Raw genomic sequence first — 15,443 nt, 5'->3', positions numbered from 1 at the left:
TAACTCCAAATGTATTTTCAAGTAGTGTCATATGCTGTCATCTATTATTTTATCACTTGGTAGAAATGTTATATACATTATTATGAGTAAGTATGAAAAAAATGCATTAACAAAGGGAATAAAAATTTAAAGCCTGATTTGATTTAGCAAGTGATTATATGTTCGGTGCTAATATAGTCAAATTCCGTACCGTATGCACTATAAAATATTTCATACCCTACTTTATTTCGCACAGTTTTCTGGCTTCGTGAATACTGAGAAAGATATTAATATAGGCAGATTTATAATATAGAGTTATTTAATCTGACTCTAAAATAACAGATTTCGGAGATAAATCCCCCAGTCCAATTTCGAGGAATACAACAAAGGCTCGGAAACGCAATGGAATGACAAGCGACGCTAATGCTCTTTTATTACGTGTCAAAGGGCTGGCTGTACCCTGTGCCGTTTAGACGGTAGGGGGAGATTATTGGGGTAGTAGCTAAAGAAACACGGTCAACTTTCCGTTCCAAAGTTTACATTGCCGCGGCAATAGGCTGGGATTATGCGGCAATTTCGACCATCAAAGGCAAAGAATAGTTGTACACAAAAGGTGAACGATAAGATTATCGGGTCTGTGTTCTTTTGTGTTTGTTCTATCTCAAGGTCGAGACATTATGACAACACATGTACAGGATCTACGTTCACAGAGAGTCACATACGTGGAATATGTCATTTTTTACTAATATTGTTTTCCTTGTAAGATTTCACATTTTAGATTTGGCACAGTTTTGACATTCTTAGTAATGTTACTGGGTGTCCATGCTGAACTAAATACAACGAAATATTTGTCAAATGTGATATATACAAATTCAAAATCATAAAAGATTTGCTTCGGTTCATATGCGCTTGACTTTCAAAGACTCAATTCAATTTACTACAGTAACGTGGCGAATTGGGCCGTTTTGTGTATTTTTCAACGTTTATGATTTTATTTCAGCATTGCATTTACTTCATATTTTACTCTTGCTCCACATGGCATGTTATAATTTAGATTCAAACTATTTATGGTAATTGGATTCATATAGAAAATACTAATTTACGAGGATAAAACACAAAAGTCTTTCGTAACAAAATACCTCAACGAGTTTTCATTATTATATGTCGCTATATCTTCATGAAAAATCCACCATCATCAAATATTTGATATTGACTTATATTAACGCTACGTGACCATTCTATTTGTTAACCAGTTATTAATAGCACAAAAATCGCGATTCATATTCAGAGAATTTTATGTTTTAATTGACTATACGGAATGAATCGTGTATTAACTGTAACACGTATTATCAATATTTCATGTATATTTCCAGATAGAGGAAATAGGAATAGAAAGAACGGCATTGCGACTCGAATTTAACTCACTAGTCGTTAAAACCCTATACATGGGTTACATCAAGTGAGGTAACCACGGTGTATATTTCCACAGCACCTGTAAACATGCTTTGTAAATACTATCACGTTGTATTCAATTGTTTTTGTGCCCTTTCATATACTTTGTTTTATTGTTAGGGTCAGAGAAAACATGGATTTCGATCCAGTTTCCTTGTCTGGATAAAAATGTGGCGGCATATCAGTATTGTTTACTTGCCACAAAGTTTACAAGACGACAACAAAATATTTCAGACAATTACTAATAAAATCTAATATTGCACAACGTTGTTCGTACTCGTGTACTCACAATCCATGACAGCGTTGTGGAATTGTTTCAGCGGTATAGAATGCCTTTGAAACCCCATGTGGAGTCTAAAGAAAATACTGAAGCGTGTTTTCTCAATGGCGGTTCCGTACTAACTTGTGGGAATGAAATACAGCAGCGCACATTTGTGAAACTAGATACAGTGACGTCAGTTTAGCTCTACAATGATATTTGAATCGTCCACCAATGGCGCGCCACATGTCGTAATTCTACAATATCCACAATTTGCAGTAAATTGAGTTGATACCACGAAACAAAACCGAAAATGCCAAAATATTCCATTTACAATTGTTATTAGCAATTAATAGTGATTTCAGTACTAAAATATATAGTCAAGATTCATTTCCTATCAATTTGACAAACCGCAATTATTTTATTGATAATAATTCCTTTCTAGTGCTTGGATGATATCAAGCTTACGTGTGTTGGTAAGATCGTTCAAGTTCTCATTATCAAGTAATTGGTTTGTGCGTAAGATTATGCGTAACCTGATTCCGAATTGAACACCGGACTCCAAATAATCGGTTTTGAATCTGTCGTGATAAGCAGACTCGTCTATACATTAAAGTTCTCATTGCGTAAATTTTCCTCTCATGTTGCCGACAAATTGTTTCAGGTACGACCACTATTTCCTTTTGGGCGTCGTGTACAATCAGTCTGTCTACGCCCGGATTCGCAATGGCCCACTGCTGTACACCCAATGTCTTAGTAAAATAATCACTAAATGTGCGTCCAGTTTGCATATTGTCACTTATTCAACGATGGCACAAAAGTATGGCGATAATACAGTACATAGAAATTGTTTGCAATGTGTTTACAGTAAAGTTTGAAATGCGAGTAGATAAAAGGGAGTGATGTTTACAAACAATCCTCAATTACAATACCAAACAAACGATAAACTGGTTCGAGTCGATGGGCTCAACAGTGGCGTTAATTTTCCATATTTTTTTTTTTATAATGACTCGTTACAATCGAACATTTGAGCAATATACGGGATTAAGACTTACCCAGTCTGACATCCTTCCTAAAATCTAGCGATTCCTGGGCTGTTACACAATATCCACAAAATAACGTTACGAAGATAACTCCCGCCAAAATATTCATCAATCGCATGTTCCAGTGAGTTGTTTGTGATGTAACAATGATCCATTTCATGCAACTTGGAAAGTTAATGAAGCTCGTCCTCCTAGGGAATGTGTTAATTCTTAGCGTAGAATTTTTACGACAATTTACAAAATATCTTGATTCTCTGTGTCGATTCGCTTCGACAGTTTTGCATTTTGTGTATTGCTTGATTTGTTGACGGTTAATTAGAGAATGCATAGCTTTTATTGCGAACTCCTTGTAGTCTACCGCACTTGCTGCATATTCTGAATTTGTGGATTCCATAATCAGGATATAAATACATCCAGGTACATCTTTAACTTATTTTAATAAATGTATTAGAAACTATTCTATGTAAAAACACATACACGATTAACACGTAGGCCTACTACATATTATACCGGACCAATACCTAATGTTAGGTTCTGATTTCACAGAGTACGATGCATTAAGGTATTTGCAAAGATAATTCTGCTTCGGTATCTCATTTCAATACAGAATCAACTACTTCACTGTAAGGACGTAGACATAAATAAACCACCAAAGCAATCAAAATATTTTGAAATAATCTGTCTATTTCCTCATTTATTTTCAATTTGCGTTTTGAAAGAACGCATTTTAAAGTGCTAGATAAATGTCACAGTCGAACTCTTATCAGTATACCTCGAGCTCAGACTACTTGAGATGATGATAAAATGAGGGTTCGCAGCAATCAAGTCCCTAAGAGGATTTCGTTTAAAGTTCAGAATGTCACATTTGATCAAATATTACTTGCATAAACCAGACACGAAAAGCAGACAGAATTATTTAATCTGTGATAGTTTTAAAACTAACCCTGCATGTGGTCTACGGACCTCACCAACAGACAAAACAATTTGAAATGTTTTTTAATAACTTATTTGGGTATATACGTATATCAAAACACTGTACGGCATCCCTTAAAAATTGGGACAAAAACTCCCAAATCTAGAAAACAAAGTTTTATCAAATAATCGAGCAGCAAAACCATTTTACGAAATTCAAATTCAAGTTTAAACGTGAATGAAACCTTACATATTACTTTAATTTGTCCGGGAAAGTTCCACTTAACACTTCATCAATTTAACATTTCGGTGTAACTTTGAGTAAGTGTCTAATTTGGATACGGCAGCGACACCGCAAAGTCCCGCCATTGTGGCTGCAAATGATTTGAACGCATATGGAGTGCGGATGCCATTAGCGTTTTCAGTAGCAGCTGTTACATCGCGAATACCTTGATAGCCCCTGTGGATTCGATAGTAGACGACAAAATCAAAGTCTTTAACAGCCTAATTTAATATCTGGCATCACGGTAATGCTCCTTCGCTGCTTTGGCAACTAAGTGATCGAATGAACGAACGCTATTCCGGGGTTTGTTGAGATTATACGAAAAAATGTTAGCGATAAAAAGTTGATATAAAAATAACGTAATTTGAAAAATCCATTTCATTTTAATATCGGAAATATTACTTAATTTACTCTACATCGTTATAGTGAATATCCTTCCTGGTTTTAATATTATTGATTTCTAAGTTTTTCACATTCCATAAATTGCTAAGTTTATAAATCCTTATTTCTTGAGTGCGTGAAATTAGTTTTAATAACTCAAAATTTTTTAATTTTACTGTACTGGGAAGTCATTTATAAAAAAAAGAGTGATTTTTATTTCGGGAGAAGTATTTGCGAGTAACCAATTCTGAATATCTCTCTACGTGCAATGTTATTTAATACAAATCACATATTATCCAGCAAGTGTTATTATTACTTTCTATTCAACGTACTGTTCCTTGCTGAAATCCAACACTGGCTCTTTCTAAGAATTTTTTTATTTCTAACGGATCCAAGATTTGAAAAAAAAAATTGCTTCTCAAATTAATGGTGTTTCTAACAAAACTCTTCCAAAGTATATAGTTTAAAAATCTATATTTTACATCACAAGAGATAGAATTTTTTTTCTTCTCAACCTTCGATATACAATCCACGCCTAAAATGACGCATTTATAGACCAATGGATACGTTAGCCTAATCAAACAAACACCCTGGACACTTTATACAGACTAATACTCGCGATAAAGGCTAGATTTTTGTAAACTTATACTGTATTTAACCATAGTAATAAACAAAATCTTTCCGAGAAGCACTTCAATGAGAAGTTTTGATGTAGCATAATAATCTATTAAAAATTTTATTGCAAGCATTCCTGTATATTTTCAATCTCTACCATACAACATACTTTAATTCTAACGTATAAATCGTAGTAAAATCACTTTTTCTGGTTGGTGTTAGAGTAATCCGGCATCGGGACCTTTTGTTCACAAGGCATTCTCGCCTGTCAGACGAAACCCTTGTACCCAAAGGGTACAAAGGTGCGCCGCCCCTTTTATCTTATTCTGTGATATAAGATCACATTGTCATAAGGCGTGTGTGATTTTCGTTAACTATTGATTCAATAAAAACACTTTTTATTGTTGATAAAACGTATTAGATATCAAGATCTTTTTATAACCTCAGAGACCCTCATTGTAGAAATTGTATACTATACTAATCAAAATGCAACTTAGAACAGATGATCGCCCGACTTTCCAATAGTAATAAATTATTAATAGATACAGAACTTCATTGTCACGAAGAAATAAAACCATATGAACCAAAAGACGTGAAAATAAAACTATCCATCAAAGATATTGAAAACAGAAATATTGAAATGACATTTTTGATACTTTTCCACACAGTTTAGAGATGATAGAACAAGTCACTTTCTGTGCAGTAGTTTGTTGTGTTAAGTTTTTATTATGATATACTATTTATTTTGGAAGACCACTGATGGGTTTGTTTCGACATATCTTATTGAAATATGGCAGCTTGCATTAAACGTTCGATTAAATGTTTGTCATATCATTTTAGTATTTTCATTACAGTATAATAATGTGTGATTGTTTCATACTAGTAAGAAGCGTATGTAGTCATGAAAATTATAGTTCTTCATAATCATTGAAAAACGCTCAAGTGTTGAGCAAATACCCAAATACCTGCCTAATCCACTTATTAGAAATACCTTGGTCCCCAATATGTAAATCACAAACAGGTTATTCAGCGGAAACCAAACACTCCCAATTTCGCTATCAAATTGTAAACGGCGTCGCATTGAAAAGCAAATACACTTTTGCCATGTTTTCTTTGCTAGCTTTTCGACTTCAGCTCAGTGTTCGTTTCTAAAAGATTCCATTTACCCACTCAACATAGACTTGTTCATATTAACTGATTCATGTATGGTCGGTCATTGAAATTCTCATCACAATACGCGTCCCACATATGGTCCGCAATTGCTTATATTTTCAATTTGTGTACGCTATTAAATGATACGGTGTCTATTAATCAATGTGCGATTGACATAAGAATTCCTTTGGTGTTGATCTGGCGATATCATAATCCGATAATCCATTACCGGAGCTACCAAAAGTTTCTGATGTCTCGCATAACCAATTTCCCGTAGCATATTCAGATCAAAGTCTCCGCCTTTGAAAAATCTAGATATCTAATTTATTCAACTCAGCAAGGTGCCCGTGAATGATTACGGAAGTCATATTTGAAAAAAATTAATGTTATTCACAATAACAAATAATAATGCGACCTAAAACTTGACGTGAAAAAATCGAATCAAAGTCAGGGACGGGGATTTGTTGATTTCAAGTTGAAAAAAATTGAAAAAGTACCTCACGAACTATATATCAAAACTGCAATATATAGATAATATATATAGTTGTTGTATCTATTGGGATAAACGAAACTAACTATACCTATCCTCCCTTGCCTTTGCATTCGAGGATCCATGTGCGTGCAAGGATGCTACTACTTTCGAGTGTACATATGAAAAAATTGGAACGATACAGAGAAGATTAGCACGGCCCCTGCGCAAGGATGACACGCACAATCGTGAAGCGATGCTACATCAAAACTAAGGATGACTGTTCTAAGTGAAGAGTCGTGGTGCTGCGTTAATCTGGAAAAGACTCAGAAATGATTTAGTTTTAGAATTATATTAATGAATACATATTTACAAAATCGTGATATAAATTCAAAAGAATTTATTCATTCAAAGAACCTTTCTGATTAGAAATATTGCAAATGGGCCCACAATAAATAGTAAGTACATGACTCATGCAAGAGTGGCTATGCCGCAAGATGTCACACATTCGTCCAAAAAAACAAATATTATACGCGGTATTATATGGGTACCGGTTACAGGTTTGACAACTATGAGACATTATAGTTGTAGTTTAATTTATTGAAAACAAACTAACGGCGCTTCAAAATGACAGGACTGTTTGTGATATATGAAATTAGCTTATTGCGAATAGTCATTTCACGAGACTGTTACCTATGGACGAAAATAATGCGTGGGTGGAGCATTCCACGCGGATTCCCTATTCGATCTCATACTCTGAAAATCGTTCAATAGTGCAGTGTTTTAACCTTGTTTCCAAATTATATTGCCTATATATCACATTTGATATTATTATTTTATTCTGTTCTCATACTTCTATATGATGGGATTAGGAAGACAGCGGCTGAACTCACATCCTTTATGAGGAAATGAAAGTCTGCTGACCCCGGAAATGTCTGAATTCAAATTATTAAATGCGACCTGAGAAATTGTCAAAGATGAAATCCAATTTTTCAAAATGTAACATCGAAGTTCCTCGAACAAACACATTCAAGGGGTGATTTTTCGATGACATAAAATCAAGCATAATTTACAACTTCTTTCGTCTGCTTTACAAATGCGTGATGGCTTTATGAATAAAGAGGAAATTTAGGTAAAATATTGTCTAGTGTGCGATCAGAATACATCAGATGAGAAAACAGAAAGTTGCTGAAATCTGAGGGAGGAAGTGACCTTTACGAACCCCGTGAGCGCGGTCGACGTTTCTTTCCGATTGACTAATCTTTGAATTTCCTGAATATAAGAAGTTTTTTCCTGATTTGGAAATTTCTTCACTTTCATTTATACCTTGATACAATCTCTACAACCCTACAACAACAATGATTGAGGGTGATCGACCTACTAGAGAGCTGTGTTTCAAAATTAAACAAGAATGTTCGGTCCATGAAAAAGAAATGTTGTTATTACATGAGACCAGACTATTCAATATATCTCCAATCTTTAGCGGTTTCCACTAGAAAATTTAACTGCAACGTACTTCAGTTTACTCGTATAATTGCTCACTTGTGTTTATCACAACGCAAATGTAAGATATTTGCAAGGGTCGTATAAATTTCATAATCTCAATGATAGGTATGAACTTAAACTAATCTTATTTTATCGATATTTTACCGAGTTGTAGTTGGAGTTCTGTATTGAAGTTACCACACTAGATACCACAGTTCACAAGTAGATTCGCTTTAAATTATCACTGATCTGTCCAATCGGATCTTCAATGAATCGTGGTCAGAGTGAAAAGCATTTCATGTACATCAGATGAATTTACACACTCCACTATAAGTTACTTTTTGACCAACATAAAACGCTAAAAACCGCATAAAACAATAGTTACAAATCACGACTGAACCTTTAAATAAAATATTGATTCAATAATTTTTCGATGCTTATTCTCCTGCATCATTCGATTGATTCTACAACGACATTTTCAAAACTCTTCATCGTCACCTCGCGGTTGGAACAAACATCCTATAATGTAAGCTGTTGATTGTTCTGAAAATTTTAAATAATATTACTCCTTCGTTGGTTTACTTTTCAGTTACTAACTTTTAGTTCGGATACATGGTGTAAAGGCGGGAGGCACGTATTTATTAGAAACAAAAACAATATAGTGCGTTATAGTTTTATCAAAAATTATATAAAAAATAGGCGCTGGCAACTTCTACCTAACTTATAAAGGCTCCTGTCACAAGTAATGACAAAATGAAAAAAGCGTTAAAATTCAATATGCAGATCTGTGTTCAGTGTGCAGGGTAAATAACCCTTTTGCGATTTTGCTAAAATTAAACGATTCGGCTAAATTCTATGAGAAAAAGAATTGAGAAATCCTTGGGATATTATATTCCGCGAAAAAGCTGGAAATTCGGTGCTCGCATCTAGTCAATGAGCCTGGTCATATAGTTACAAGGTTTGTATGGATATCATAACATACTTCGCCGTACAGACTGTGGGTATTACGATAATAAAAGTTTGGTAACCACTGCTCCAGTTGCTTATGGCTTTTCTAATTATTCAAGACTTCGCATTATGAATGAATAACCTGGGAACTATCTTTCATATTGATTCGGATTGGCGATTTAAATTAAACTTGGCCAGTTAATTGATTCAGCAATTCAGACACACCAAAGGAAAAGAATATTTCTCGAATTGCGACACATGAACAAAGAGGGGAATTTGAAGAATGTCCTATAAATAAAGCGCTAACGTGTTTCTAGATTTGATTTCGCCCTGTGATAATATTTTTCACTATACGCCAGCGCTCTTTCCAGATCATTGTTCCTTGATTAAGTTTGTCTGCATAGAAACGTCACCGAATTACATTTTGCTAACACCGAATTAGAAAAGCGCCAACAGATTTAATCAACGATAAAATATTTTTGTATGAGTCGCTCGCTATTCAGAGCCTAGTAGAAATTTACTACATTGTATACTTTGAAAAAGTCGATTTTCTGCGATCTTTATTTCGATTTGCATTTGGCAAAAATTTTTTTTCATACACAAAGCATATTGCCTACAGCATATACGCTCTCTACAATGTGCCACTAGCTACCTCATTGCTTCAGCCAATACTTTCTTGCAGTATTGCGTCAATTGATATTGCACCACGCAAATACTTACACGTCAGCTATTACTTTACCTCCTTCTATTCATCTTCACCATCAGACTAAATTTTAATTAATAAGAGAACGATACTCAAATATATGGACACGAAAGTCGGTGCTTCCTAAGTATGCGTACCAAGATGGCGGGACGTAGTATATGTACCACTTTAGGATTAGGGCATAATTTCAGGAACAAATATTAAGGGAGTCACTTGGATAGTCCCCGAACTCAGTAAGGAAAATTGGAATAAAATTATGGTCTGACCCTGACCTGGTGCACACACTTCGTCCCGGCGTCCGCCATATTGGTTCGTACCGAAGTCAAATACTTAGTCATATCTTATATGCGAACGCTAGTAATTCGCACCATTCTACTCCTTGAACTATAGCGTCAATTAATATAATTCGATAATGCACCACGCAAATACATAGCAAAGTTCTCTTTTTCATATTCCACGTCAGTAATTACTTTACTCCCTTCAATTCATCTTCAACACCCTGTACATAATTAGGAATTGCGTGGTTATGAGTGGGTATATACATGGGTAAAAAGATTCATAAGTGTAATTTTTCAACGCATGAAAGTTTGAGGGTGCATATGCAAATGTACGTGGGTGCAATTGCACGTCGATTCAAATGTCCATGGGCGCAAAAGTACGCGGGTGCAAATGTACTCGGTTGCAAAATTACGAGGGTGCAATTTTACGCGAATGTTACAACACGGTTTCAAAATTACGGGGTGCAAATGTCCATGGTTTGTTTACTCTTGTTAACTTTCTTCTTTTCCTGCAATTCTGCCGATTAATAGCTGGACTGGCCTAGTCGCCGAGTTCGACATATTTCATTTTTTGCTCGTTTTTATTGTTTCCCTCCCTGAGACCGCACTCGCACTCGCTGGTTTTTACTCTCTCTCTCCACACTCTTTCATTTCCGCGACACTTCAGAGCGGCCTCGACACTTCTGAGCGTAAAGGACAGAACGTCCATGACACGGGAAGGAAGTTAGTTGTGAACTAGGCAGAGTAGGAAGGACCGGGTCAGTGGCAGAAAGCAGAGTAAGCAAAAACACATTAAAGAAGTCAAGAAGCCAGTAACTGAAGTTACTGAACTGAAGTTGGTAGGACGGCGTCAGTGGCACGAACCAGACCGCTGGCAACACACAAGAAGGAAGTCGGGTACCAGGTAATTATAACCTGCAAGGACGGCATCCGCAATATGCATTTCTAACTGAATACTTACTAACTTTCTCATTTTAAGCGTTGGTGGAAGCTTTGTACAAAACATCCATTTTTAGCCTGTCTGTTGTTTATGCTTAGTTTCTACAAGAAATAAATGTGTGAACTTTTTTTCATTTTTTATTCCCAAATTTCAAATTTGAAATCCCAATCTTATACTCCCAAGTATTGATAAGAATTGATGTTTCCGTGATAATCGACTTCTTTATTCACATCGGTAAGAGCGTAGCCAGCCCAAAATTTGGCAACCCATTTTTTTTGATATGACGTATTACGGATGCTTATTTGCCCGATTTTGCTACAAACAAGGCAATATATAAGCAGCTACTGATATTTAACGTTACGTTAAAATCCCTTTTATAGACTTACTTCACCGCCGAGTTCTCCAGATTATACAATCGCGCATTTTTGTCAAATCGGATGATTAATTTGGAGGATGAATTGATAGTAAGCCCCGAAACGGCCAATTATTATCAGTAATAGCTCTTGAATAGAGCAAAATAATGTTGAAAAAGACGCCCTTACCACTTTTTGTTTTACTTTGAATACCATGAAATCGTTCGTTTCAAAATTTCGGATCTTTCCTGGAGCCAGGCAAAAAATAAACACTCTCGCTACCGCTCAAAATTAAAAAAAGAAGATTGCACTGGAAAATTCCTATTTTCAAATCATTCCTAACACTAACTAGATAAATACCAATTTTAAAACGACGTGGACCGTTCGCGTGTAAAGCAAACGTGATGACCACTACACTACAGAAACGCATACGCCGGTGGGTCATGTTATAATGAACAATACTCTTGGGAGACTTAACAATGATATTTTGCGTGTTAGGCGATCGTGGTGACTTCTGCATACGGAAACGCATACACCCGTGGTTTGTAGAATCGGCTTGAAACAGACCCTGATGTCTTTCCGTAGTGTAGTTGCCATCGCGTTTACAAACGGTCCCCGCAAAGTGGTTCGGACCTTGGCAGAAACTTGTTTTCTTGTTAACATTTCGCTCTAGCCTAAAATCGGTGACGGATCTTGTTCATTACTAAAGTATGAACTAACCCTTCGTGGTGAATTTTTCTACCATAATTATCACTCATTTAAAAAAAAAGTGGGTTAAAATGCTGAATGAATCAGAGTTTAAACAAATCTACAAATACAATGCGTAATTAAAGTGTAACTTTGGTGGAAAGAATTGTCTGCGGTAAACTTATAAATCGAAACGGTTGTCTAATCACTTACTTTATTTTCAATTCTAGATAAGTAATTTTATCCGTTGTTAGAACGTGGAGATAATAAAGATAGACATCTCGACTGCCAATTTGCTCAATTTAAAACGTAAAAGTGAGGAATCGAGTGATATAGGAACCGAATAAAATGAACAGGAGACAGATTAAAATGTGCAGTGGATCTTGAGAAGACTTCGAAGTTTTTTTAAAAATCCAAATAACACGCATATGTAGTTACCACACTACACATCCTGCCTCTATAGACGGCTGTTGTGTCGAAATCTGCTTGGTCTAGCAGTATATTCCTACCAAAGCCTCAAGATGAAGGTTTCAATGAAGTTTTTATTTCGTGTTGCAGTCCTAACGAATAACAATTCCTATTGCTACGTCGTGATTATGCGACCCTGAGAGAATTCATAACATGCATTGCAATTATAACTTCAGCCTTCTCTTCTTATGAAATTAGTTTGAAACGAGCACGCCAAAACCGACTGGCAAAAATAGAACGTGGTGGCTCAATATTTTAAATTACCAAAATTATGTTAAAGCCGATGCATCCATTTAATATATTTATAACAGTCGGTTGTAAAATACTAATATGCAATTTATATATATTATATACGTTATCTTTGTCGATATGTTTTGTCCAAATTATCTAGATAAGCTTCCCATGTTGCCCACATCTCCCATGCTTCTTTGCGTCTTTGTCCAGTTACAGGATTCAAAGATTTCATGCCGTCGTGGACAAGAAAGGCGTTTTTTAAAATTTTAAACTTGTATCCTACAGCAGCAAGCAGGGCAACCTAAAATTAATAAAGAAATGTATAGTTTTATACAGATTTTTTTAAAGTGCAAGGTCATAGTATTCAAACCAACAACAGACAATAAAAACTGAATATTTTCCACAAACCCAACGTTATTTATATATTTTAGCTTAATTAATTGTTATTAGAGCGATTCCGGACGTTTTACTTAAAGTATATTGCTAATGAAATATTGCCTAGCTATGATTCATATAAAGAAGCTTTTGCAGCTTTTGAAAATGAATGGTCGTTGTAAAACGAAAAATTAAAGTATGCGAATGAAAGTTCTGCCAAGATGCTTATTGATTAATACGGAGGATGTATTTACAAAACAAAATTGCCTTCATGTTTGTGAGAAATAAAATCATATTTATGAAACATCGACAGATATTATTTTACGATTCCAGTTTTCAACTTGTCAAATCTCGACGGCGCTTACAGATGTATTGATAAACACTGCTATTATTTTTCAATCGACTCTCCTATACCCACCCTGATGATTGCATCAGTTTCCCGTAATCTGTTGATCAGATGTTTTGTGAGATGACGTGAACGACAAAATAGAGACACAGTGTACATGCAACGAGTAAATTGTGAAAAAAATAGCAAGTATAACTTCACTTACATGGTGCACATCTACTTGAGAATGTCCAATGAACGTTTCATTAAAAAGTGCCACCCCTCTCCTAGCAATAAAAAACGGTTCATAGTTACGAGCATACTCGATTTCATATGAGCATTCTACATTAGAGTCCATATCTGATAACTCGATCCATTTCTTGTGATCTGTTCTTGCGTAAATATCGCTGGAAGCGGAGTAGAAAGCTCTTGCTTTCTTTTCCATAAACGCTGTTTTTAAAGATGAAACATTATAAGGAAGTTTTTTGTTGGCTTCGAATGTTGGAAGAACATAAACATCATGAGGCGGATTTTTCAAATATTTATGCCGAGCACAAATTGATTCCTCTATATCTACATCGCTTGGCCATTGCTGGAGCTTTTTATAAGGTGGAGGCATTTCAGCGGGGTTGAAAAGATCGAGTTTTTCAGCCATTCTATTGAAACCGTCACGTGCTCCGTGACTGGGGAAAACATCACTGTCAATAGCAAGAAAAAAATCAGTAGTCAATGCCTTCAATCCAACGTTCATAGCAACGGTTTGAGGGTAGTATGCTATGTGATCTCGTTTGGTTCCTTTTGGTCCGGAATGTATCATTTTTCTTGCTAATTTACCCATTTTATGTTCGAGATCCCAATAGCACAATGTTTCTTCTCGAACGCTCTTGGGTGTGTTTCGTAACTTCTGTTCTTGACTAGTGTAAATAAACTTAGTTCTGGTTTCGCTCGCATTTGTCATGATTAGTATGTGCCATGAGACGTATCTTTTGATGTCGTTTTGACAAACTCTCAGGTTTTCCACAACTTCCATTGTCATATTCCACAAATTTACCTGAATACAATTTGGTAGATTATAAAATCTATGTCCGCCGATTGGATGAAAAATCGCAAGGAATAACTTTACCGAAACTATAACCACGGTTGCCTGAATTGGTCCTTTCCATCTATGCGACATTTTCGCCACATTTTTTATTCTTGAACCATCGAGTTGTGTTACGATCGACACATCGTGTTTCATAGGCGGTTCATCCGCTAATTTCACGTTTTCAATTATAATATTTTTTCCACTGTTGTCCAAAACACCTTGATACTCCAGTAAGCTGTAAAATATTGCAAATAAAGCGAATGTATACAAGGTTCTGCTAGAACTGTTACCTTGAATGGGGTAATATTGCTTCGACATTTTAAATTTGTAATTGAACAGGGGAAAAATTGAAATTAAAAACAAAAGTCAATATGAAAACGGAATAATATCAGTAAAGAGCGATTGGTAACGACAGGGCATGTTGTGGCCCGTTGTTATCAAACATTTCTATTCAAAAAATTATGGACCAGCGATGTTTAAAAACCGTGCTCCTTTACTGGATAGTTATTTTCCAGGCATACCTTGTTTACATTTGTGACGGTTGCCAATCAGAAATAACTTAATGAGACAACGAAACCATCGAAATTTCAACATTTCTTCAGACCAATTTCCACAAGCGGAGAAGCAATATGCTCATTTAGTTGTCTTGCATTAGTTTATTAAAGTATACGGTGCTCCCGAAGTATTCGTACCAAGATGTCGCACAACCTGAACATAGTATGTGTACCAGTTTAGGGTTGTTTAGATTGTGCGTCATCTTGGTACGAATACTTCCGGAGCGCAAAGTATACCGTCTAAGACGGTTGCATTATCAGACAGAAATGTTACATAGTATTCTTACCGGTTATCAATCATTTTCAAACTTTCTATGACTTGCAAAATTTTCATCGAAATTATGTTGTTGAAGAAATGTACTGCTCCAATAGCAAGAAAAACTAATATAGCAAAGTATAAATACCTTACCAACTGTTTATTCATTGTTAGTTTTTAATGTGTCTGTTGGCAAAAAAACAACGAT

The 15,443-nt window shown here is 35.5% G+C and overlaps 2 protein-coding genes and 1 non-coding gene across 3 annotated transcripts in view; 1 reads left to right on the top strand and 2 right to left on the bottom strand.

Annotated features, from left to right (window-relative positions):
• LOC120333878 (laminin subunit alpha-2-like) overlaps positions 1-3,167 on the bottom strand; it is a 60,837-nt gene extending 57,670 nt beyond the window's left edge. The window contains exon 1 of the mRNA XM_078120474.1: positions 2,746-3,167. Coding sequence (XP_077976600.1) covers positions 2,746-3,127 — 382 coding nt within the window. The 5' untranslated portion in view covers positions 3,128-3,167. The remainder of the gene's footprint in view (positions 1-2,745) is intronic.
• A 3,542-nt stretch (positions 3,168-6,709) lies between these two features.
• On the top strand, positions 6,710-6,813 carry LOC120334715 (U6 spliceosomal RNA). Its single transcript, XR_005568550.2, has one exon. It is a non-coding gene; the product is annotated as a U6 spliceosomal RNA (small nuclear RNA).
• Positions 6,814-12,650: 5,837 nt separating this feature from the next.
• Positions 12,651-15,417, bottom strand: LOC120333904 (beta-1,4-glucuronyltransferase 1-like). The gene is made up of 4 exons (XM_039401300.2): positions 15,267-15,417; positions 14,465-14,660; positions 13,568-14,392; positions 12,651-12,942 (listed from the first exon to the last, which is right to left on the bottom strand). Exons 1-4 carry the CDS (start codon positions 15,401-15,403, stop codon positions 12,763-12,765), a joined length of 1,338 nt encoding a protein of 445 aa, XP_039257234.2. The 5' UTR covers positions 15,404-15,417; the 3' UTR covers positions 12,651-12,762.
• Between the last annotated feature and the right edge of the window lie 26 nt (positions 15,418-15,443).

This window comes from Styela clava, chromosome 15 (genome assembly GCF_964204865.1).
Source record: "Styela clava chromosome 15, kaStyClav1.hap1.2, whole genome shotgun sequence".
NCBI classification, from domain to species: Eukaryota; Metazoa; Chordata; class Ascidiacea; order Stolidobranchia; family Styelidae; genus Styela; species Styela clava.
Note: the sequence above shows the minus strand (reverse complement) of the source record. Positions and strands in the feature narration are given on the sequence as shown.

What these genes read in the sequence shown, in the direction of transcription:
- LOC120333904 (XM_039401300.2), bottom strand. Translation starts at nt 15,403, where the DNA reads ATGAATAAACAGTTGGTAAGGTATTTATACTTTGCTATATTAGTTTTT. An exon ending in CAACCGTGGTTATAGTTTCG is followed by an intron (nt 14,393 to 14,464) that starts GTAAAGTTATTC and finishes AATTGTATTCAG; the next exon opens with GTAAATTTGTGGAATATGAC. An exon ending in CTCAAGTAGATGTGCACCAT is followed by an intron (nt 12,943 to 13,567) that starts GTAAGTGAAGTT and finishes TATTAATTTTAG; the next exon opens with GTTGCCCTGCTTGCTGCTGT.